Source organism: Dipodomys merriami, unplaced genomic scaffold, assembly GCF_024711535.1.
Source record: "Dipodomys merriami isolate MVZ:Mamm:240054 unplaced genomic scaffold, mDipMer1.0.p SCAF_92, whole genome shotgun sequence".
Classification (NCBI taxonomy): Eukaryota; Metazoa; Chordata; class Mammalia; order Rodentia; family Heteromyidae; genus Dipodomys; species Dipodomys merriami.
Genome location: NW_027206535.1, coordinates 3,782,501 through 3,807,145, shown reverse-complemented (window position 1 = coordinate 3,807,145; position 24,645 = coordinate 3,782,501). Strand labels below are relative to the sequence as shown.

The 24,645-nt window shown below is 47.8% G+C and overlaps 1 protein-coding gene across 1 annotated transcript in view; it reads right to left on the bottom strand.

Moving 5' to 3' along the window:
• Il6r (interleukin 6 receptor) overlaps nucleotides 1-24,645 on the bottom strand; it is a 54,751-nt gene that overhangs the window by 6,746 nt on the left and 23,360 nt on the right. The window contains exons 2-9 of the mRNA XM_070013921.1: nucleotides 24,075-24,311; nucleotides 22,623-22,746; nucleotides 17,397-17,575; nucleotides 16,816-16,982; nucleotides 16,040-16,181; nucleotides 7,194-7,237; nucleotides 5,774-5,834; nucleotides 2,800-2,893 (exon numbers count right to left, since the gene is read on the bottom strand). Of these exons, the coding sequence (XP_069870022.1) occupies nucleotides 2,800-2,893; nucleotides 5,774-5,834; nucleotides 7,194-7,237; nucleotides 16,040-16,181; nucleotides 16,816-16,982; nucleotides 17,397-17,575; nucleotides 22,623-22,746; nucleotides 24,075-24,311 (1,048 nt within the window). The remainder of the gene's footprint in view (nucleotides 1-2,799; nucleotides 2,894-5,773; nucleotides 5,835-7,193; nucleotides 7,238-16,039; nucleotides 16,182-16,815; nucleotides 16,983-17,396; nucleotides 17,576-22,622; nucleotides 22,747-24,074; nucleotides 24,312-24,645) is intronic.

Genomic DNA, 24,645 nt, shown 5'->3' with positions numbered 1-24,645 from the left:
TGTGTCCTTTTCTGTAGTTTGTTAAACTCTAACCACACTTACATTTTAAGAATTAATGGTGGGAGTCTCTAACTCTCATTGCCTGAATAAGAAGCAGAGAATGTTTCTTTCTCCTATTTCTCTCTACTTTAACTTTGCTATATCAAAATATATCCTTGCTTACACTTAAAAAAATTAACAGTGGCCATCTTTGAATAATGCTTTTCTATTTGTCAATATTTAGCAAATTACCTATAATAATCACATACAAATGTGCATGCAGGCATACACACACACAACACACACAAACCACAATCTCTACTGAGTTGTTGTGGGTTTTTTTTTGTCGGTCGTGGGGCTTGAACTCTGGGCCTGGGCACTGTCCCTCAGCTCTTCAGCTCAAGGCTAGTGCTCTACCACTTGAGCCACAGCACCACTTCCAGTTTTTTCTGCTTATATGGTGCTGAGGAATCGAACCCAGGGCCTCAGGCATGCAAGGCAAGCATTCTACCAATGAGCCACCTTCCCAGCCCCTCTACCAATATTTTTAACCAAGATGAAACTATCTCTGCCCTCAGTTATTGTTGTTGTTGTTTTAATAGCTGGATGGGCAATGGAGAAAGGTGAGCTTTCCTCGAGATATTTTGAGAAGAGAACCCCTTTCTGAAAATCCTAAATTCAAAGACACCCTTGAGACCAGCAAGAGGCCAAATACACTTCCTCATGGTACAGGTGGGTTTGAAAAAGTGATACCCGGGTTGGGAAGGTGGCTCAGTGGTAGAGCGCTTGCCTTGCATGTATGAGGCTCTGGGTTTGATTCCTCAGTACCACATAAGCAGAAAAAGCCGGAAGTGGCACTGTGGCTCAAGTGATAGAGCACTAGCCTTGAGCTGAAGAGCTAAGGGACAGCGCCCAGGTCCAGAGTTCAGGTAAAATAAAAAATAAAAAAAAAGAAAGAAAAAAGTGATACCAGAGTTTAAACTCAGGGACTCAAACTTGCTAAGCAAGAGCTCTGCCGCCCATGTATCCCTCCAGCCCTTCTTTGCTTTTTTAATATTTTTCCAATAGGGTCTCATACTTTAAAAAACAACAAAAACAAAAAAAAGCTGGGCAGGCCTCAGATCATGATTCTCCTACCTATGATTCCTGACTAGCTGGGATTCCGGGCGCAGGCCACCATCCCTAGCTCTCAATAGCTTTTTCTTGACAAGAGGGATTTGAGAACTAGTGGAGTTTTTCCTTTGAAATGAGTCTCTCTAAATAACTTTACCAAATACAAAAGAAAATGGAAACTCACCAGGCTAAGAAATAAATTGCTGTAGCCGGGCACCGGTGGCTTACACCTGTAATCCTAGCTATCAGGAGGCTGAGATCTGAGAATCATAGTTCAAAGCCAGCCCAGCCAGGAAAGTCTGTGAGACTCTTATCTCCAATAAAACCATTAGAAAACCGGAAGTGGCACTGTGGTTCAAACGGTAGAGCACTCGCCTTGAGCTGAAGAGCTCAGGGACAGCACCCAAGCCCAGAGTTCAAGCCCCACAACCAACAAAAAAAAAAGAAAAAGAAATAAATTGCTGATACATTTTCTGGGGTACAGGGCATTTGCTCTGTGCTGCAGAGAGTCTGGTTGTTTAGCAATCAGCCAGCGTCCAAGCATCATTAGCAGGTAAGCAAACTTGGCTCTGACACATCTCTGTTAGTGGTTAATAGCCCACCATGATGGAGCTGCTGGCTAAGAGACCACGGTGAGACCTTGCTGGGCCCTATCTTAGCCAGGCTAATAGCAGGCTGGCGCCTTGGCAAGCCTCTCCAGGATGTGCTCCAGCCTGGGTCTTGCTTGTACTTGGGCAAGCATTTTACTTGGCCTGTTCCCTCATTTGTCAATTAAAGAATTTAACTAAATGATCCATAAGGCCCCATCCATAGATTGTGAGCTTTGGGGTTGAATCTTGGCCTTGTTCTTACTAATAACAACCCTTTCAAGTTTTAATTTCTTCATCTGACAAACAGAAGCCATCTGACATCCACTTCTGTAGCTATGTAGTAGATTCCAAGCAAAGCCTGTTGAAGAAATAATGCAGAAATAGAAGCAAAATGCTCAAGTGTGTGCCCATGGTAAAGTGAGAAATCCCTTCCCAGGCAGGGAATGGCTCCTTTATTACTTCATTGAAAATCAGGCTGGGTGCCAGGGGCTCACGTAAGAAGATTCTCACCCCCACCCCCTTCTCTTTCCAGTCCTAGGGCTTGAACTCAGGGCCTGGGCACTGTCCCTGAGCTTCTTTTGCTCCTGGCTAGCACTCTAACCACTTGAGCCACACTGCCATTTCCTGCTTTCTCTGTTTATGTGGTACTAGGGAATCAAACCCAGGGCTTCATGCATGCTAGGCAAGCACTCTACCACTAAGCTACATTCCCAGCCCAACCTAAGACTCTTATCTCCAATTAATTAGCAAAAAAGCCAGAAGTGGAGAAGTGCCTCAAGAGATAGCTCACCAAGCTCTCTGCTCATCCGATCAGCTGACTTCCTCCTAAAGTGTCAGTCTGTTCTCCTTCCTACTTCTGCTCTGTTGAACCTTGGCCACTCCTGCAAATTACCTCTCCACATCTGGCTTCCTCTCTAGATGGTACTGTCTCCTACAGCCCCTGAAACAGGTGCTGTGTGTTACATGTGTCATATGTATGCTTTTGCTGAGTGAGGAAATGAATGAGCAAATAGTCTGCAAATTTTGATGACCAGATGTACAAAGGAAAACTAAGAAATACAAGAACAGAACAGAGCCACCTCCCCTCCCCCAGCCTGTCCCCCACAGCCCATCTTACCTCAGGATAATGCCAATACAGAGGAGGGACCCAAACGCCAGGCTGCCTCCAGCCGCCAGGAATGTGGGCAGTGATGAGGAAGAAGAATCTTGTACTAGGAAAGAAAAAAGAAAGGAAAGGGGAGGAGGAGGAGGAGGGGGAGGAGAGGGAGAGAAGGGCAACTCAGCTGGCTGTGGAAAGCCTCACAGAAGCCCCTCCCACCCCCAACAGAAAACAGCTCAGGTAAATAGCAAAAGGCTGCCAGTTTTCTGGCCAGAACCAGCTCTAGGATCGCTCCAGCACAATCTGGCAGAGCCCAGGATTCCACTTCTTGGTGAGACATACACCTCAAGCTCGGTTTCTGAGTTCCTGTGGTCAGCCACAGACACCCACTGACTTTCAGCATGGCTTTCCTGGTGGTGGCATGTAGTCTGCCCCCACAGGCACAGGACCAGGGGAACGCCAAAAATAGAAGGTTCTGGGGACTTCTCAATTGCAGTTCCATTGAGGGCCATGCCAAAGAGGCTCAGAAACTTTCAATCAAGTGTTTGTGCATTGGGATGTCATCTCTTGCCTGTCCTCCACCACCCCTCAGCTTGGTCCTCAAGCCCCAGCCATTGAATTTCTCTTGGTTATTGGATGTGCCACTGGCCCTTTCCCTCGGATTTCCCCTCCCACTGCCCCGCTTCTCTCCCCAAATGACCTTCCCACCTTTGCTGTCCAGTTTTGACTCTGCCATTTTTTTTTTTTTGTCTCTGAAGAGGTGAGGTCACCTACTCCAATCTGGGCAAGTGTTCCTGGCTATTCCCCCAGCTCTTCCTCTAGTCTGACTCTCGTAAAGCAGAGGTCATGGGGCCTTTCTCACTATTATACTCCCTAACTGCTCCAAGAGTGCCTTGCAGAAAGCTGGTCCTTCAAAACATCTCATCAAGCAGAAGGAAGAACAATCTAGCTTCCTTAGTAGCCATGTCTCTCCCGGGCAATGCCCTTTTTACAACTGTTGACCTGGGCATAGGGGACATTTAAGCAAAACCATCATTCTCACTGGCTTGGTGAGAAGTCATGGTGGACCCAGGACTCAGGCTCTTCTTTCCCTAAAGGCAACCACTGTGGTTGTGATGCCACTAGCCCCTGCTGAAGCCACGAATGAACCCAGACTGGCAAATGACTATGGGCCACAGGGTCAATCTCTTCAAGGGTATCCCACATCTTGATGGAAACAGCAGAATGTTTATTGGATTATTTATTAACATTTCATTCTCTCATTATACCTATCCCTTTATTCAGTAAATATTTATTGAATATCTGTCATGTGTCAGGCTTTGTTTGAAGCCTCAAAGGTGCAAAAAGGAAAAAGGATATAGGGAAACTCAAGCATCTTTCTCCACAGCTGCCCTTGGATGCCCTATCTCCTGTCACATGCCATTCAAGGCCCGTTTCAAATGGCACCAGCTGGCTGTGCTCTCTCAATCCACCTTGCTTTATCCCCTTTTTGCTACAGCTACTAGTCTACTGTGCCCAAGGCTGCCACAGCACAGCATACTTCTTTTTTTTGGGGGGGGGTCCGGTCATGGGGCCTGAACTCTGGGCCTGGGCGCTGTCCCTCAGCTCTTCAGCTCAAGGCTAGCGCTCTACCACTTGAGCCACAGCGCCACTTCCGGCTTTTTTCTTTTTGCTTATGTGGTGCTGAGGAATCGAACCCAGGGCCTCAGGCATGCAAGGCAAGCACTCTACCACTGAGCCACCTTCCCAGCCCCACAGCCAGCATACTTCTTGAGAACAGGGATGGACCAGGTACTGAGTCCCTAGCTGTGCCAAGCTCAGTCCTAAGTATTTAGCAGGTACTTCCTAGATGTGCAATACCACAACAAGGCTGTGCAACTAGAAGGCACTGCAGGTGAAAGGCTGAGGTATGAACATGAATCTGCAGGATAACCAAGCTGGGACTTCCTTAAGCTTGAGAGTCATCAGCTGTAGCTGCTCAAGTACTGAACTCTGAAGTCAGGACTCCATGTTTACTCTGAGTAAAACAAACACAGAACCTACGACCTTTCTTCTCTCTGTCTCTCTGTCTGTCTCTCTGTCTGTCTCTGTCTCTCTGTCTCTGTCTCTGTCTCTCTCTCTCTCTCTCTCTCTCTGTTCTTTGTCTGTCTCTCTCTCTCTCTTGCCAGTCTTGGGGCTTGAAGTCAGGACCTGGGTACTGTCCCTGAGCTTCTTTTGCTCAAGGCTAGCACTCTACCATTTGAGCTACAGTGCCGCTTCTGGCTTTTTCTGTGTATGTGGTACTGAGGAATCAAACCCAGGGCTTCATGTATGCTAGGCAAGCACTCTACCACTAGGCCACATTCCCAGTCCATGGCTTTTCTGGAATAAATGTTGGTAAGCTTTCCTGGTTTTGTGGGTTATAAGAAATGAGAAGCATTGGAACTGAAGGCACCCAAATCAGAAATTCCCCTCAATGATTTTCCAGTTCAGATTCCTGAAATTAGGTATACATCACACTCATTTGTTTTGTAGGCCAATTGCCAAATAACTTCACTGATTTATCCTATTGGCCCCTCACTATATTTTAGCACACATTATCATGCTTAAATAGGTCCCTGGTAGGCTCATGCCTGTAATTCTAGGTACTCAGAAGGCTAAAATCTGAGAATTGTGGTTTGAGGCCAGTCTGGGCAAGAAAGTCCATAAGACTGTTATTTCTAATTAACCATCCCCCCAAAAAAGCCAAAAGTGGAGCTGTGGCTCAGTGGTAAAGCACAAGCCTACTACTAAGGGACAGTGCCCAAGCTTTGAATTCAAAGATAGATAGATAGATAGATAGATAGATAGATAGATAGATAGATAGATAGATAGATAGATAGATAGATAGATCAAGCTTAAGCATATAAAGAAATATTGTTGCTATTAATCCTTGGCCAACTGTCCAAAGAAGAGATTTTCTGCAAACTCCAGAAAAACTTTCTACAGGATTCCAACAATTTCCAACCCTTACCTGGGAGGCTTGTTGCTTTTGGAGAACTCCTGTTGGCATCTTCCTCTTCCTCAGCAGTGGTCTGAGAGAGAGAGAGAGAGAGAGAGAGAGAGAGAGAGAGAGAGAGAGAGCGCTCATCCCAGGCCCGGCTCTACATAGTTCTCCATCATTCAGACCCAGCCTGATGTCACTTCCTCCTCAAAGCTTCCCTGACCCACCCAGAGCATTCTTTCCTCACAAAACTCCCACTATCACCGTTATTTGCAATATCTGTATCCTTACTTGACATGCTAGAGGTAGCTTCTGTCTGCTTCTCCACCAAAAGTTGGAAGGCACAACCCCCCTCCCCATCCCCACCCCACACACACTGGGTGTTCAGCAATTGCCCCTTTAGGTGGTGCTTCCATGCAGGTACCAACACTTACCAGCATCCAACCTCTGTGACCTTGGGCAGATTTCTGAGCCCATGGGGGCCTCAGTTCTGCTCCCTTGTAGAATCGTGTGAGGACTGATTGAATGAGAAGGGTTGAAAATTGAGCCCATAAAAAAATGCTTGCCTGGGCTAGGAATATGGCTTAGTGGTAGAGTGCTTGCCTAGCATACATGAAGCCCCTGGGTTTGATTCCTCAGTACCACATGCACAGAGAAAGCCAGAAGTGGTACTGTGCTAGAGTGCTAGTCTTGAACAAAAAGAAGCTCAGGGACAGGGCCCAGGCCCTGAGTTCAAGCCCTAGGATGGGCAAAATAAAACAAATGCTTGCTTATCAAGTGCAAAGCTCTGAGATCCATCCCTAGCCTCAGAAGCAAGAGAAGAAGAGTAGGAAGACTGAATAAGATGCGTGGCTCAGAGTTTTACAGGTGGACCAGGCCTCAGTGGAGGTGTCAGTTTCCCTAGGAGTTGTACTGGGAACTCTCTAGCCTAAGGGCATGGCTTTCACTGGCAGCTGTGCTGAAGTTGCCTGGATGAGCTTTAGAAGCCCAGGCTCCCTTCTCTGTGCTGCCCAGCTCCCAGAATGGCTTAGCATTGAGGGAATTAAGGACCATGGTAGGAGATATAGTTGGATGGAAAATTGGATTACTCAAGGAATTTGTTAAGCAGCTTCCGAGGTAATCCTCTTTCCAGCAAATTATACCAGGCATCCACAGGGGAAAGACTCAGATAAAGTGCATCTGTTGAAAGCAAAGGCATTACATCATGTCCAAAAGGCCCAGAGATGCAGCAGTAGCTAGACACCGGGCAATTCAATGCATCAGGCAGGGCTGCTCCATGCTCTCCAGGCCCCAGGATGGAACAGCTATATCCCTGCACAGAGACTTGGGGAGGATAAAAGATTTGCCCCTCAGCAGAGCTGGGATGGACACCCAATTCTGTCTGGTGACACCCACACTCCTAACAACCAAGCATGGCTACCCTGACCCTTTTACAAGAACATGGGCTCACCTGCATGGCAGGGTACAGAGTCACGGCTGGAGTACTCCTGGATTCTGCAGATAGAAAGATGGGTCATCATTATTAAGTCATGGATCCTAGAGTCTTATCAGATGGGCTCCAAAGCAGAATAAAGATCATCACAATGTTGTTGTTGTTGTTGTTTGTTTGTTTGTTTTGCCAGTCATGGGACTTGAACTCTGGGCCTGGGTGCTGTCCTTCAGCTCAAGGCTAGTGAATTACCACTTGAGCCACAGCACCACTTCTGGATTTTTCTGTTTATGTGGTGCTAAGGAATCGAACCCAGGGACTCATGCATGCGAGGCAAGCACTCTACCACTGAGCCAGCCATCTTCCCAGCCCCACAATGTTATTTTTTTAAACCTAATGCTATCTGGGTGTAGGTGGTTCATGCCTATAATCCTTGCTACTCAGGAGGCTGAGATCTGAGGATTGAGGTACGAAGCCAGCCCAGAGAGGAAAGTTCTTAAGACTCTTATTTCCAATTAAGCACCAAAAAATGCTCTAAATGGGATTTGGCTCCAGTGGTAGAACACCAGCCTTGAGAGAAAAGGCCAATCAGGAGTACAAGGCCCTGTGAGTTTAAGCCCCAGTAACTAGCTGGCACCAAAAAATAAATAAAAGCCTGATACTGGAAATAACTAAAGATTTCCCTAAGGCACTATCTATACAAATAATAATAGAGCCATATAATGTAGTAGCCTTGAAAGATATTTTGCACAATGTTCACAATCATCAACACATCACATTGGGCCAGACATAGTGGCACGCAGAAGCCAGATGGTCATGAGTGCAAAATTAGTGAGAAGCTATCTAACAATGAAATACAAACAAAAGAGCTGAGGGGAAGGGAAACATGGCTCAAGAGGTAAAACGCTTGCCTGGCATGTACAAGGCCTCAGTTCAGCAAAATTAGAAAAGCCACATCTTACTGTATTCATATAGAGGCCCAATTATTATATGTCAGTTAAAAGTAAAATCAAACTAGCTGGGTACATGTGGCTCACAACTATAATCCCAGCGACTCAGGAGGCTGAGTTCTATGGACCACGATTTGAAGCCAGCCTGGGCAAGAAAGTTCATAAGATTCTTATTTTCAATTGACTACCAGAAAACCAGAAATAGTGTTGTGGCTCAAAGTGGTAGAGCACTAGCCTTAAGCAAAAGAGCTCAGAGACAGTGCCCAGGCCCCAAGTTCAAGCCCCATGACTGACCAAAAAGAAGTGCAAGATTTAATCTGGATTCTGGCCTTTAATCCTTGCTACTCAGGAGACTGAGATCTGAGAATCATGGCCCAAAGCCAGCCCTTGCAGGAAAGTCCATGAGACTCTTATCTCCAATAAACTACTCAACCTGTAAGTGGCACTGTGGTTCAAGTGGTAGAGCGCTAGCCTTGAGTAGAAGGGCTCAGGGACAACACCCAAACCCTGAGTTCAAGTCCCAGAACTGGCAAAAAAAAAAAAAAAAGTAAGACAAAAAGTCTTTATATGTTTCTAAAGAAACATTTATTTAGCTATTTATGTGGTGGTACTAGGGTTTGAGCTTAAGGCCCTGTGTTTGCTAGGAAGGTACTCTACCAACTGAGCCACACCTCCAGCTGGTTATTTTTCAGATTAGGTCTTACACTTCTGCATGGCCAGACTGTGATCCTCCCACCTCTACCTCCCAAGAAGCTAGGGCTACAGGCATATACCACTATGCCAAGTACTATATTATTTTTATCTATTGTATAGATTACTATATGTATTCATACATAGGATAGAAGATAGAAGGACCGTCATCATCAGATATAAGCACTATTAACAATTTCATTTCCTTCCTTTCACCTTGTACAACAAAAATATATAACATGATCAGTGACTCCTTGCCAGCCTGATGGGCTTCGCACCCCTACAGGAGCAGGGATGTGGACCGGGCTTTCTCTCATGGCCACACTGCTGCATGAGAACAAGGTTTCTGCAGAAATCTCCAAAAAGGAGGCCAAGAATCAAAGAGTCCCAGCATGGGAATGTGTCCAGCAGCAAATACAAGCCCAAGGGAACAGACACTGAACCATGACAGGCGATGGCTGGAATGCTCAGGGTTTCCCAAATATTTTCCTGTCAGCCATCATTATTCCATCAAGAGGAAAAAAAAAATGTTAAAAATACCACTAAAATGGTTTACACCAAGATCTACTCCCTGAACCAGGAGTAGAATCATGAATGCTTGAGCGGGTGGTAAGGAGTGGGAGTTTCTCACCTAACTGGAAATGGGGAGCAAACCACACATTAGTCACACTGGAGGGGTGGAAAGAACTCAAACAGGCCCAGAGAGGGAAAGCTACTTGTCTAAACTCATGCAGTAAGTTAACCCCAGAATCAAACTTCAAATTTAGGAGAAGGATCCAGTTTCTTTCCTTTTCCTTCCTTCCTTCCTTGGTTTTTTCACATAAGACTAATGTCCTACCACTTGAACACCTCCCCTTGTGACTTTTTGTTGGTTAGTTGGAGATAAGAGACAGTAGACTACATAGGCTGGTTTGAAATGCAGTCCTCAGATCTTAGCCTCCTGAGTAGCTAGGATTACAGGTGTGAGCCACTGGCGCCCAGCTGGGACCCAGTTTCTTATTCCTTTGTGCTTTCCTCTGGCAGCCTAGCAGAGAACAATGAACACCTGGCAGGAGTAAAAGAAGGATGAGCAGAACATGGTGATGGGGCTGCTAGAATAAAAGTTAAAACCAGTAGACAAAGACAGAGCTAAACAGCAATACAGCTGAGCACAGATGGTCATAGAGCAGAGGTTTCCCAGATCCCACCAAACAGCACCATCTTGAACCTTTTAGGCCCCGCCCTAAACCTATGGCCTTAGAGCTTTGGCTGTGAGACCCAGCTACCAGGGCTCTTTAAAGTTCTCCAAGCCTAGGACTGGGAAGGTGGCTCAGTGGTAGAGTGCTTGCCTTGCATGCATGAGGCCCTGGGTTCCATTCCTCAGCACCACATAAGCAAAAAGAAAAAAGCCAGAAGTGGCGCTGTGGCTCAAGTGGTAGAACACTAGTCTTGAGCTGAAGAGCTGAGGGACAGTGCCCAGGCCCAGAGTTCAGGCCCCACAACCGGACCCCCCAAAAAAAAGTTCTCCAAGCCCAGAGACTTGTCAGGGAGAAGGGGAAACCCAACCCCACATAGCATGCAGTACTGTGATGTTTAAACTCCCTCTGGTGGTTCCTGTCTCATGGGATTAAGTGGGAAATTTATTTTTGGAATTATCTTGAATAACTCACAAAGTAACCAGAAGCAATCAAACGTTTCTAATGTGAAACTAAATAAAATAAAGTCTTCAAACAACATGAGTGTTTTTTTTTTTTAAGCTCCCAAGATGACTCTGGGAACGCTGATCAGATCATTTTGTCTCATGTGAGGGCGGTGGCAGCTCTTGAGTAATGATAGTTATCCCCATTTCACCAATGAGGAAACCAATAGGGAGAAGTAACCCAGATGAGTCTGATCACACCTGTAATCCTAACTACTCAGGAGGCTGTGAGATCTGAGGATAGTGGTTTGATAGCAGGCAAGAAAGTCTATAAGACTCTTATCTCCAGTTAACCACCCAGAAACTGGAAGTGAAGCTGTGGCTCAAGTGGTAGAATACCAGCCTTGAGCAAAAAAAGTTCAGGGACAGCACTCAGGGCCTCCTGAGTTCAATCCCCAGAACCAGCATAAAAGAAGAGAATACTACAGATGTTGACAGCTGCACTTGGCCCTTATGCTCCACAAGACAGGTGCTATTGACCATGAACAGTTTGTGGGCTTAGAAAGCTTGGAGGCTCCATTAATAGCAGGTAGAATAATTTTCTGTTTCCCTTCCATTCATTTATATTTCCTTTGGTTTTGTGTTTTGTGCTGGTAATGGCTGCAGGTCCTTATACATGTTAAACATTTGTTCTATCACAGACACACAGCCCAGTCCTTTTATAGCTCTTGTTTAGGGGAGTAGGGGTTTGAATTCGGGGCCTCATATTTTCTGGGCAGGTGTTAGCAAGCATGAGAGAGAAATGGGACTGGCAGGCGACACAGCTTCCAGTGCTATAATGCTAGCATCTATTCTTCTTTTTCCGTGGTCATTGTGAAGCCTGATAACCCTAGTAGACAAGTTTGGGGTTTGGGTTTTTTAAGAAGCAGGTGTTATTATTTCCCTTTGACAAATAACCATACTGGGCTCAGCAAGGTGTTTCCCCCAAGGTCATCCCAAGAGACCCAAGTCTGCCTCCAGCCCAGTGCTGAGTTCCAGGTGGCAAGTGGGAGTGGCCTAGGCACTTTGTGAAACAGATTTGAGAACACTGCCACACTGGGCTCAGAGGAAGGGAAAGTGGGGGAGCAGGCAGAGTGGGAAGCGGGCAAGAGCTCTTCAGAGCTGTGCAACTATACACTCTTCAATCTGCACACTGTCCCCGGGAGGGGGGAACGAAAGGACTCCCAGAACTGGATAGCCAAAGGGCTGCAGATCACATGTAGCCTCCAAGCTCTAGACGAGAGGAACCTGCTTCCTGAAGAGGCCTAGTCCTGGCCTTACAAACACAAACCCCCAGCCTTCTTCCACCCTGAGGTTCCTGTTCTAGGGGGAATACAGAGAGGGCTTCACGGGATTTTTCAAGGAGCATCATACAACCCTCTTCTGCCTAATGGGCTTTTCCTAGACACCTTGTCCTATGCTCATTCTGAAAATGAGATCTTGGAGACCCCCAGATTCAACATCACTGCCACCAAGAATTCCTCCAATAAACCAGAGAATTAGTTCTCCAACATCCACAGAGGTTGATGGCAGTGAACTGGATTTGCTGTCCAAAGCAGAGACCTCAAGATTGTATGACTCAGATACCTCTCCATCCCCCTAGGTCCCCATTTCTGTACTTAGATGCAGAAGCTGTTTGTGCTGGCCAGGCCCAGCCTCAAGGGGGCAGTACCTGCTGTAGGTCAGACTCCCAAGTTCCATGAGCCCGTACTCTCACTACCAACCACCCTAGCTCCCCCAAGGCCACTTCCAGCTGCCAGACTTAGACCTCCCAGGCAGACAGAACCATGTTCTGTACTGGGGTTTCAACCTAGCTTGCTAGGCAAGTGCTTTAGTACTTGAGCTACACTCCCTAGTCTTTCTTGCTTTTTTTTTTTTTGGGGGGGGGGGGGAGTCCTGTCATAGGGCCTGAACTCTGGGCCTGGGCGCTGTCCCTCAGCTCTTCAGCTCAAGGCTAGTGCTCTACCACTTGAGCCACAGCACCACTTCTAGCTTTTTTCTTTTTGCTTATGTGGTGCTGAGGAATGGAACCCAGGGCCTCATGCATGCAAGGCAAGCGCTCTACCACTGAGCCACCTTCCCAGCCCTCTTTCTTGCTTTTAAGTTTTTATTTTGTTTTGTTTTGCTGGTCCAGAGTCTTGAACTCAAGGCCTGGATGCTGTCCCTGAGCTTTTGTACTCAAGGCTAGTGTTCTACCACTTAAGCCACAGCTCTACTTTTGGCTTTTTGGTAGTTAATTGGAGATAAGAGTCTCAAGGATGGGGCTGGGAAGGTGGCTCAGTGGTAGAGTGCTTGCCTTGCACGCATGAGGCTCTGGGTTCGATTTCTCAGCACCACATAAGAAAAAAGAAAAAAGCTGGAAGTGGTGCTGTGGATCAAGTGGTAGAGCCCTAGCCTTGAGCTGAAGAGCTGAGGGACAGCGCCCAGGCCCAGAGTTCAGGCCCCACGACCAGACTCCTCCCCCCCCCCCAAAAAAAAAGTCTCAAGGACTTTCCTTTCCCAGGCTGACTTCAAACCATGATCCTCAGCTCTCAGCCTCCTGAGTACCTAGGATTACAGGTGTGAGCCACCAGCTCCTGGCAAGGACCTAGAGGTTTTTGTCTGGCCAGCCTTGACCATCAAACTTCCACTTAAACCATGTAGCTAGGATGACAGGCATGGGCCAGCACACTCAGCTTGTATGTAGGGGAGGGCGGGTTGAGATGACATCTCACCAACTTCTTTTTGTCTGGGCTGGCCTCAAACTGCTATCCTCCTCATTTCCACCTCACTGAGTAGCTGAGATTACAGGCGTGAGCCACTGCGCTCAGCTATGCCATACCTTTATTTTTTCCCCCCGGTCGTGGGGCTTGAACTCTGGGCCTGGGCGCTGTCCCTGAGCTCTGCAGCTCAAGGCTAGCACTTTACCACTTGAGCCACAGCACCACTTCTGGCTTTTTTCTTTTTGCTTATGTGGTGCTAAAGAATTGAACCCAGAGCCTCATGCATGCAAGGCAAGTGCTCTACCACTGAGCCACCTTCCCAGCCCCTCTATACCATTTTTAAAGAACATTTTTTCCCAGTAGACAAAAAAATCATTAAAAGGCAGGATTCTCACTTGATAGATGACAAGACTTGAGGCTCTAAGAGACTAACTTTGCTGATGTCATCCAACCCAGTTCCAAGTCTAATGCTCTTCCTATGACCTCTGTCCCTAAAGGTGCTTGGGGTCAGTAAGCCCATGGCCAGCATAGTGAGTCCATCAACACTTGAACCGCCCAGCCATACCTGATCAGCTAGGCACTCCTCATCCCCGCCTTCCTGCCCACCCTCCCCAGTTCCTAATCTAAACCCCTCTGGCCTCAGAATCACCCAAGTTCCTCTTGCTCTGTCCCAAGTTGAGGCAAGTGGTAGGTTTCCCTCTGGTCTGTCTTCACCCCTGAATTTAACGCTGTCTCCAAAAGCAATCAGAATAGGATGAGGAGCAGCTGCCTGAGGAGAAGAAATCAAATATTCTGCCTGCACTCAGCCAGCTACACCAGCACTGGCCCCGAGGCTAGAAACCTGAGATTGTTCCCAGAGCTGGCAGCTGGCTCCTGCCATGCCCTCCATGCCTTCCACCAGAGGAAAGATGGGGGAAAAAATCACTGGGCTTAGTGGTAGGTGAGCAGGCTGGTGAGGAACCCACACACCATCTAACACACAGCCTGCGAAGAGGAGCATAAGAGGCAGGTCTTCCTAGAATTCCAGGAGAGTTCAGAGACACATCAGGTCCACCCAGAGAACAAAGCAAGGACCAGAGAGACCAAGTATCCACCCACAGATCAGTGGATACACAAAATGTGCTACTTCTGTACAATAGAACATTATTCAACCTGAAAAAGGAAGGTACTTTGCACACATGCCATAGTATGAATGAACCTTAAAGATACTATTTTAAGCCAGACAGAGGACAAATCCTTACAATCCCATTACTTGAAGTATCTAGAGAAAACTCAGAAACAAAGTAGCATGGTGGCTGCAGAGGCTAGAGAAAGGGCTGATGACTGCCCAGTTGCTTAAAGGATTTGGAACTCCAGTATTGCAAGATGAAAAACATGCTGGGCATCAACAGTGTGATGACTAAACAACAGTGTGAGGACTTAATGTTACTGAACTTATACGTGTGTGTGTGTGTGTGTGTGTGTGTGTGTGTGTGTGTGTGTGTGTGTGTGTGTGTACTAGTGTTAGGGCTTAAACTCAAGGCCTGTCACTGTCCCTTAGTTTGTTTTTTATTCAAAGATAGCACTCTACCACTTGAACCACACCTCCACTTCTGGCTTTTAATGCCTAATTTGAGGTAAGAGTCTCACAGAAGCTGGGCACTGCTGGCTCATGCCTTAATCCTAGCTACTCAGGAGGCTGAGATATGAGGATCACGGTTCAAAGCCTACCCAGGCAGGAAAGTCTGTGAGACTCTTACCACCAATTAACCACCAGAAAACTGGAAGTGACACTGTGACTCAAAGTGGTAGAGTACTTGTGCTGAGCAAAAGAGCTAAGGGACAGTGCCTAGGCTCTGAGTTCAAGCCCCACAACAACAACAAAAAAGAGTCTCACAGAGTCTTCTGCCTGATCTGGCTTTGAACTGTGGTCCTCAGATCTCAACCTCCTGAGTAACTAGGATTACAGGCGGGAGCCATTGTTGTCCAGTATAATATGCCTATAATCTTTTATGGCTCCTCCCATCCACTCTGAGTGGTCCTATCCTCACCTCTTCTTCCAGCTGCCTGCCCCATCCCCACTCCACCCCAGTCTGGACTGGCCTACCACAAGTGAGAAGTGTTTGGGGAACCAAGGGCTCAGTCACCAATCATATCAACTGTCGAGCACGTTAGTGTGGCCATCCTAGACTCTCCAGGCCTTATGTCAACTGCATGATGGATTCATCCAAGACCAAGCAGGCAAATACTCTTGCTCAAATAACTTCAGAAACTTGAGCAGATAAATAGAGTTGCTGTTGTTTTTTGGTTTGGGGTTTGGTTTTGTTGTTGTTGTTGGGTTTTTGTTTGTTTGTTTTGCCAGGTCTGCGGCTTGAACTCAGGGCTGGGCACTGCCGCTGAAACAGTACTCAAGGCTAGTGTTCTATCTCTAGAGCCACAGCTTTTTTTGAGTAGCTTATTGGAGGGTCCCACAAGGAGCCGGGCGCCGTTGGCTCATGCCTGTAATCCTAGCTACTCAAGAGGTAAGATCTGAAGATCACGGTTCTGAGCCAGCCCGGGCAGGAAAGTCCATGAGATTCTTATCTCCAATAAAACCACTAAAAAACTGGAAGTAGCGCTGTGGCTCAAGCGGTAGAGCGCTTGCCTTGAGCTGAAGAATGCAGGGACAGCGTCCAAGCCCAGAGTTGAAGCCCCACGACCGACCAAAAAAAAGTCTCACAAGGGACTTTTCTGCCCAGGCTGGCTTTGAACCACAATCCTCAGATCTCAGCCTCTTGAGTAGCTAGGATTAAGGGTGTGCACCATAGTCACATTTTAAGCACTTGCTTGGGGGTGACTTGTCACATAGCAAAGCTGAAAAGTGCCCATCCTCCCCCCACAGCAAGGTACCTGTCCAAGGAGCGCCAAGGACCTCCTGGCTCCAGTTGCTCCACTGGCCGAGCCCAAACTCCTCCTGGGCTCGGAGCTGCACCACGTGCCTCGTACCACGCAAGGCATCCTGGATGATGCAGCGATACTGAGAACTTCTGATCTGAGGAAGGGAGACACAGTGACTCTGGGTAGGTAGGCCCTGATGAGCAGGGAGATGTGCCCTCAGCCACCCAGCCCTCACACCGAACTGGAGGCTGAGAGCAAGACAGAGTTGCCCTGAGCCACACACCCTGAAGCTATAGATCACTACACCAACCTCATCCACTAGAATAGCCTGAGAGCCACAGTCCTTGCGCGCTCATATCCCACATCTCCCCCTGTCCTTTCAAACAGGCCTCTCAAGAGGAGACCCGCCTGGCATTAATTCTTCCCATCTTGTAAATGAGACAAACCAAGGCTCATAAGGTCAAATGACTTAAAAATTCAACACCATGCAGGGAGGAAAGTACAAAGCATGACCTGGAAACCTGCTATCCCCAAAGGTCTAGAGTGCTTTTTTGGGGGGGGGTCCGGTGGTGGGCCTGAACTCTGGGCCTGGGCGCTGTCCCTCAGCTCTCAAGGCTAGCGCTCTACCTCTTGAGCCACAGCGCCACTTCCGGCTTTTTTCTTTTTGCTTATGTCGTGCTGAGGAATTGAACCCAGGGCCTCAGGCATGCAAGGCACTCGCTCTACCACTGAGCCACCTTCCCAGCCCCTAGAGTGCTTTTTTGCTTAGAAGTAGAAGATGAATTTACCAGCCATGTGGTGAATGACTTTGACCACTCAGCCCGGTATCGGAGTTCAAAATGGAGCCTGTAGAAGTCTGAGTTCCAGGAGTGGGGATCTTGCCAGGTGACATTGAGCCAGCGGGGGTTTCCAGGCATGGCAGTGACTTTGATGTTGGTGGGAGGGTCGGGCTTCACTGTGGGAAAAGTGAGGCTTCAATGAAGCAGCCGGCAGCGTACAGAGAAGCATGACAATTGTCCAGTCAGAACCCCAGCCTCAGAGTCTTCTCCATGCATAGCAAAGCCATGTCCTTAGTGGACACTGGCGGCTCTTGCCTGTAATCCTAGCTACCCTGGAAGCTGAGGTCTGAGGAACACAGTTCAAAGCCAGTGCAGGCAAGAAAGTCTGAGAGACTCTCATCTCCAATGAACCAGCAAAAAGGCAGGAATGGGAGGTGTGGCTCAAGTGGTAGGGCACCAATCTTGAGCAAAAAAGTTAAGGGTGTGCATGAGGCCCTGAGTTCAAATGCCAATATGAGCACCAAAAAATAAAAAAATGGGGGTGGAATATTAAGTTAAATAATAAGCTGCAGAAGAGGAGAGCTACTTACGGATTGTATAACCACGGAATGCCTTATTTTCACTCAACTTGCTGCCCACACTGTTGGCGATGCACATGGTAACTGAATGCAAAGACTGGTCCCCCTCTGGGATGGCCAACTGGCAGGAGAACTTCTGGGACTCTTGAAAATACTGGCATGACTCCTGGAAGTACACCGGGCCATTCTGGCTGTGGACACAACAGAAGGTCAGTGCTCTATCACTTTCTCTCTCTTTTTTTTTCCAAGAGAGGTCAGGCCCAAGGGTTAGAAGCTCAGGCTCTGAAGTCTAATCCCAGGGTTTAAATCCCAGCAGCAGACTACACACATTTAAGGTTGCTTTTTTGTCACCCCAACACTTAGTTTTTTGTGGCTTCAAGCAAGTTCTTCAACCTCTGAGTCTCTGTCTTGACATTTGAAAATGGGAATACGATGAGTACCTCTCTAATAAGGGTTCTATTACAGTTCACTGTATCAGCAAGGAGGCTGAGGTGGAAGGATTGTGAGTTCAAGGCCACCCTAGGCTACAGAGTGAGACTTTGTCTCAAACAGAAAAAAAGAAGAGGAAAGAGAGAGAGAGAGAGAGAGAGAGAGAGAGAAGGAAAAAAGGAAAGGAGGGAAGGAGGGAAAGTAGGAAGGAAGAAGGAAGGAGGAAAGAAAGAAAAGAAGGAAGGAAGGAAGGAAGGAAGGAAGGAAAGAAAGAAAGGAAGGAAGAAAGAAAGAAAGAAGGAAGGAAAGAAAGAAAGAAAGAAAGAAAGAAAGAAAGAAAGAAAGAAAGAAAGTAGTGATGGTATAAAACCTCTAGCACCAGGAATAGTGGAGGATTAAGGGGAGAAGAAAACCAGTGCTGGAGGAGAGAGCTCAGTCTATCACTTAGGCCTTAAATTAGGATGTGGTAAACTGAGCCTTCAAGCCAGGGCCTGTTGTGCTCTAGGAGCCACGGGCTATGCATTAGTGATTCCGGAGAGCCATGCCCCTGCCTCCCGGCTCCTGATAAAAGACTTGCCCTCAGAGTAGGAGGCGCCCTGGCAAGGCTTTTGCATTACGAAGCCCTGCATGTGAAATGGGTTCAAAAGGCCAGGCAGGGACAGGGCTTCAGGCAACTAAGTCCAGTAACCCATTCTGGGTGCTAAAGACACTTGAGTGAGTCAGATGCCATCTCACCTGACCTGGAAGCCTGAAGGCTTGCTCACTTCCGGTGCACCTTGGTATTTGAGTCCACAGCAGTGCGTGCGTGCGGGCAGCCACATGTGCGGGCAACTACTTTCCCTGTCCCTAGGTCAAGTCACTGTCTCTGCAGTGGGTTTGAGCTCTGGGCCCAGGCTGTGTCTAGCACCTGGGACAATCAGCCTTCTAGATAGGATTCCCTAGTCCTTGCAGTGTGAGTTAATGCTGCCTTCAGGCTCCTATCCCACCTAACCTGAGAAGACAGGTTGGCATTGGAAGGCAGAGCCCATCCTATTCTCTCTCCTCTTTCCCACTGCCTCTAGCAGGGATCCTATCCCAAGGCAGATGCTCAACTTTCCACAATACGTAGGGAAGCAATGTGATGGGGTGAGGATGGGAAGGTAGGCAGGCACCATCAACCTCACTTCCTAGGGTTCTCTAGATTGTTGTCTAGATTCCAAAGCAGATCTTACAGTACCTAAAGCTGCTGACAGGCAAGGGGGTGGGGGGGGGAGCTAAAGACCCTGTTCCTGTTCCCTGGCCCCATTTCCCTGTCAACAAGGTCCTCTAGGTGAGTTGGGCTCCAGGGCTGATCTGGGAGCTATCAGCCTCTGAGGAAAACACACTGGATGATCTCCAGTCCCAAACATTGTGTATCTAAACCCAGCCAGGCTGTGAGGCGTTCTGATCTCGACTTTGGGGTGGGGAATGGAATGTGCTAACAGTTCTCCTGGCAGCTGCGATATTTGCAGATGGGTGACTGGCACTTTTCTGCACAGTGATGCCAGGCAGGCTTCCTAGCAATTCTTTGGAGACAGACACAAACGGAAATCCAACTGTGTTGAATCACAGCTCTGTTTTTTTAATCAAGGCTGGCACTTGACTACTTGAGCCATGCCTCCAGCCCGGTTTTTGGCTGGTTATTCTGGAAATGCAGTCTCATGGACTTTTCTGACCCAGTTTGTTTTATGCTCTCATGACTCCATTCACAGCACTGAGCTTTGGGGAATGCACATTAAAAAGTAATGCAGGTCTAGTCAGACACAAAGCAGTGGTAACTGAAATCACTAAGTGATTAAGGATTAGTGTATTCAGCATGGAGGACTAAAGGATGATTCACCACCTGGGAAAGATGACACAAGGTATCATCAGGCTACTCAGAATGGCACAATTTCAAACTTAAGAATTGCTTATTTCAGCAGGGCACTGGTAGCTCACGCCTGTAATCCTAGCTACTCAGGAGACTAAGATCTGAGAATCTCAGTTCAAAGCCAGTCAGGGCACAAAAGTACGTGAGACTCTTATCTCCAATAAACCACCAGAAAACAGGAAGTGACGCTGTGGCTCAAGTGATAGAGCGCTCGCCTTGAGCTGAAGAGCTCAGGAATAGTGCCCAGGCCCAGAGTTCAAGCCCCATGACCGACAAACAAACAAACAAACAAATTGCTTATTTCTAGAATTTTCCACTTAATATTTTTGGACCAATTGACTGAGGGTGACTGACACCAAGGAAATTGAAGAATGTGAAAAAAAATCTCTAGCTACTAAAGACTACTGCACTCTGATGACTGAACTCAGACAATTCTAAACATCTAGCACCTGTCATTCTAGCTACGAAGGTGGCTGAGATCCAAAGGATAACACTTCCAGGTTGGCCCAAGCAAACAAGTTCACAAGATCCCAACAGAAAAAGCTGAGCATGGTAGCATGAGCTTATCATCTGAGCTATGGCTGAAAGGGTAAAGATCATGACAGGCCCAGGCAAAAAGATCCTCTCTCTCTCCCTCCCTCTCCCTCTCTCTCTCTCTCTCTCTCTCTCTCTCTCTCTCTCTCTCTCTCTCTCTCTCTCTCTCACACACACACACACACACACACACACACACACACACACACACCAGCACAAAGGGCTGCAGGAGCTGGGTGCCATAGGTTCACTCCTGAAATCCTAGCTACTCAGGAGGCTGAGATCTGAAGATCGTGGTTTGAAGCTAGCCTAGGTAGGAAAGTCTATTCAAGTCTCATCTCCAATTAACTACGAAAAAGCTGAAAGTGTTTCTGTGACTCAAGTGGTAATAGCCTGGAGCAAAAAAGCTAAGGAAAATTACCCAGGCCCTAAATTCAAGCTCTAGGACTGGCACACACACACATATACACAAAGCAAGAGCCTGCAGGTATGTCTTCAAAGTAGAGCACCTATCCGGGTGCCAGTGGCTCACACCTATAATCCTAGCTACTCAGGAGGCTGAGATCTGGGATCTGAGATCTGAGGCTAGTTCAAAGCCAGCCCTGGCAGAAAAGTACATGAGACTCTTATCTCTAATAAACCACCAGAAAACCCCAAGTGGCACTGTGGCTCAAGTAGTTTAGTGCTAGCCCTGAGCTAAAAAGCTGAGGGGCAACACCCAGGCCCAGAGTTCAAGCCCCTGACCAAAATAAAATAAAATAAAAGTAGAGCACCTATCTCACAAGCATCAATCCCCGAATTCAAACCTCAGTACAGGGCCTGGGAATGAGGCTTAGTGGTAGAGTGCTTACCTACCATGCATGAAGCCCTGGGTTCAATTTCTCAGTACCCCATAAACAGAAAAGGCTGGAAGTGGCACTGTGGCTCAAGTGGTAGCGTGCTAGCCTTGAGCAAAAGAGGCTCATGGACAGTGCCAGGCTGAGTTCAAGCCTCAGGACTGGCAAAATAATAATAATAACAATAATAATAATAACAGTACAAAAAAATCAAAGAAAGAGCTAGGCACTGGTGGCTCACATCTGTAATCCTGGCTTAGCTACTCAGGAAGTTGAGACCTGAAGGTCCTGATTCAAAGCCAGCCAGGACGGGCAAGTCTGTGAGACTCTTTTTTTTTTTTTTTCGGTCGTGGGCTTGAACTCTGGGCCTGGGCGCTGTCCCTCAGCTCTTCAGCTCAAGGCGAGCGCTCTACCACTTGAGCTACAGCGCCACTTCCGGTTTTCTGGTGGTTTATTGGAGATAGGAGTCTCACGGTCTCTCCTGCCCGGGCTGGCTTTGAACCGCGATCCTCAGATCTCAGCCTCCTGAGTAGCTAGGATTACAGGCGTGAGCCACCAGCGCCCGGCTTGTCTGTGAGACTCTTATCCACAGTTAACCACCAAAAAAACAGAAGCAGAGCTATGGCTCAAAGTGGTAGAGCCCTAGCTTTGAGCAAAAAAGCTCAGTGACAGTGCCTAGGCCCTGAGTTCATAACGAAGGAAGGAAGGAAGGAAGGAAGGAAGGAAGGAAGGAAGGAAGGAAGGAAGGAAGGAAGGAAGGAAGGAAGGAAGGAAGGAAAAGAAAAGAAAATGATAAACTTCTAAACTAAGAGACTTTGACTTGGGAGCAAAGTCAGGCAAAACTGCTAAGCGGTGATCAAGATCTCCCACCTCTGCTCCATACTTGGCTAATCTCACCTTGGGTCTCCAGCTTTGTGCCATCTTCCATTGACAGGTCAGGGACTCCATTCAGGCAGGGCATCAGTCCTCAATGCTCTAGGCCCCAACTCCCCACCCAAGACTACTTCCTGTCTCCTTACCTTTCTAATGGAAAAAGGCTGTTAGGCTCACAGGATCAAGACACTGATAAAGGCCTCCCCACTCCATTTGCATCTTCTTCCGAGCAAGGGACAGTCATTAAAAGCAGACTGGATTCCCAGTGAACCACAAACTATCTAGATGACCTTAAACAAATCAACCCATCTGTCTGAACCTCAGTTTCTCTGTTAAGAGACAATATAATAGCCACTTCCCTATAGCTGCGTGACAGCTGGAGTTCTCAATTCCCAGTGCCCAGCCCAAAAGGAGAGCTCATTTCCCTTTCTCTCCCCCTTGCTTATCCCATAGGAATCATTTCCTTTTCTCTTCTCTTCTGGTGGTGCTTGGAGTTGAACGGATGGCCTCACATATGCTATTACCTCTGGCTCCAGTCCCAGAAATTATTTTCTGCTGATAAAATTTTGGAATCCCTAGCCAGTCAGTTAAAGAGGGTTCCTTTAAGAGCCCGTCCCCCCCCCCACACACACACACCGCCACCACTCTGCGCCCTCAGGCTCTGCCTAGGCTACTTACAACTTTTCCACGAACAGTACAGCCTCGGTCATTGGGGAAGGGGCGCTCTGAGGACTCCACTCACAAGTAACATTTTGGATGAGGCTCTTCCGGAAGCAGAAGAGCTGGGGTCTCCTGGGAGGAACTGAAAGGAAAACACAGCAGGCTGAGGATACACTCGGCTTCCTGGGAGCACTCGGCCCTGCACCACTGCTGAACCGAAGAAGAGCCCGGCAAGAAGATGCTGGGATGGGAGGTGAGGTACCACCTTCAGACTCCTGTCTAAAGGAGAGGGGAGCCTGGCACTGGTGGCTCACTGCTATAATCCTAGCTACTCAGGAGGCTGAGGTGTGAGGATGGAGGTTTGAAGCCAGCCTGGGCAGGAAAGTCCATAAGACCCTTATCTCCAACTTACTACCAGAAAAGCAGGAAGTAGAGATGTGGCTCAAGTAGTAGAGTACTACCTTGAGGACAAAAGATCAGGGACAGCATCCAGGCCCTGAGTTCAAGCTCCAGGACCAGCCCATGCATGTGGAAATGTGGGGATGGGGATGTAGATTCACACAACGTGGCTAAGCAAGTCCCAGCCTCCTTTCACTTTCCTGACCCCTAAAATGAACTGATAGTGTTGTAATAATATCCCTCCCCAGGTTACAGGCAAGATTACACAACAGGCAAGCAAGAAAGTGCATTGAGCCAGGCACAGGTGGCTCCCGCCTGTACTCCTAGCTACTAAGGAGGGTAAGATCTGAGGATCTCCGTTCATAGCCAGCCAGGGCAGGAAAGTCCATGAGACTTTTATCTCCAATAACCCTGCCAGAAATCCAGAAGTGGCGCTGTGGCTCAAATGGTAGAGCACTAGCCTTGAGCTAAATTGCTAAGGGACAGTGCTCAGGCCTAGAATTCAAGGCCCACGACTGATCCTCACCCCCCCAAAAAAGAGAACTCAGTATATGCTATGCACTGTGTGTATGTAAGTTTATTTAATCTTTATAGCATTAAGATCAGGTAATAAAATTACCTTCATTTGCCAAAGGAATCAGAGGTAGGGAAGTTTAGTTGTATTGGAAAGGAGCAGGATTCAAACCTAGGCTTCTGGGCTCCAAGCCAATCTACCATTAGGCCAGTCAAACCATATCCATCAGTAGCCCTAGGCCCTAACCCAGCAGGAACTTCCTTTAGTACTTCCCTGGCAGATATCAGTGTACCTTTTCCCCTAAATTCTTGGGCCAAAGAAATAACAGGAGCTTAAATGGGAAATCTTCCTACTTTTTCTGCTTATGTGGTACTGGGGAATCGAAACCAGAGCCTTATGCATGCAAGGCAAGCACTCTACCACTGAGCCACCCTCCCAGTCTCTAAATGGGAAATCTTTAGATGGGAAATCCTTCTGGAGTGCACAGCACCACATTTCTTTGGGACCTTGGAGTTATCCCGAGAACCACGTACAAGAGCTCTGCAAACCTAACTCACCATCCACCAATAAGTGCACAGTTCCTGCCAGGTGGCCGTCCAGGTAGCATGAATAGTTCCCAGTGTCACTGAGCTCCACTGACCTCAGAAGCAGCTTCTTTCCCACACCAGCCCACCTTTTGTGTGGTGAGCCGGCGAGCAGCCAGTGAACAGTGGTATTGTCTGAAAGTTCTTCCACTGGGCAGGTCAGGGTGACACTGGCCCCTGGCAGGCTGGTCAACAGGTCACTTGGTGCCTCTGAGAAGAGAAAACAATCGGTGAACCACAGCCACCTGAAAATGGCACTGTTTCTGACTTGAAGAGGCCAAGGAAGCCTCTGTATCATACCTTCAGATTCCACCCAAGGCCCGGCTCACATCATCTCTGCCTGGATGCGGACAATGGCCTCCAGTACTCTCCTCAACCCACCCAACTGCTCCAGTGTGCCCTCTTAAGCCATAATCCCACCACCCCTTCTCTTGATTAGAAAACCCTTAGGCACAGTGACTCAAACCTGTAGTTCTAACTTGTTGGAAGGCAGAAATCCAGAGTATTGCAGTTCCAGGCCAGCCCAGGCAGAAAAGTTCACTAA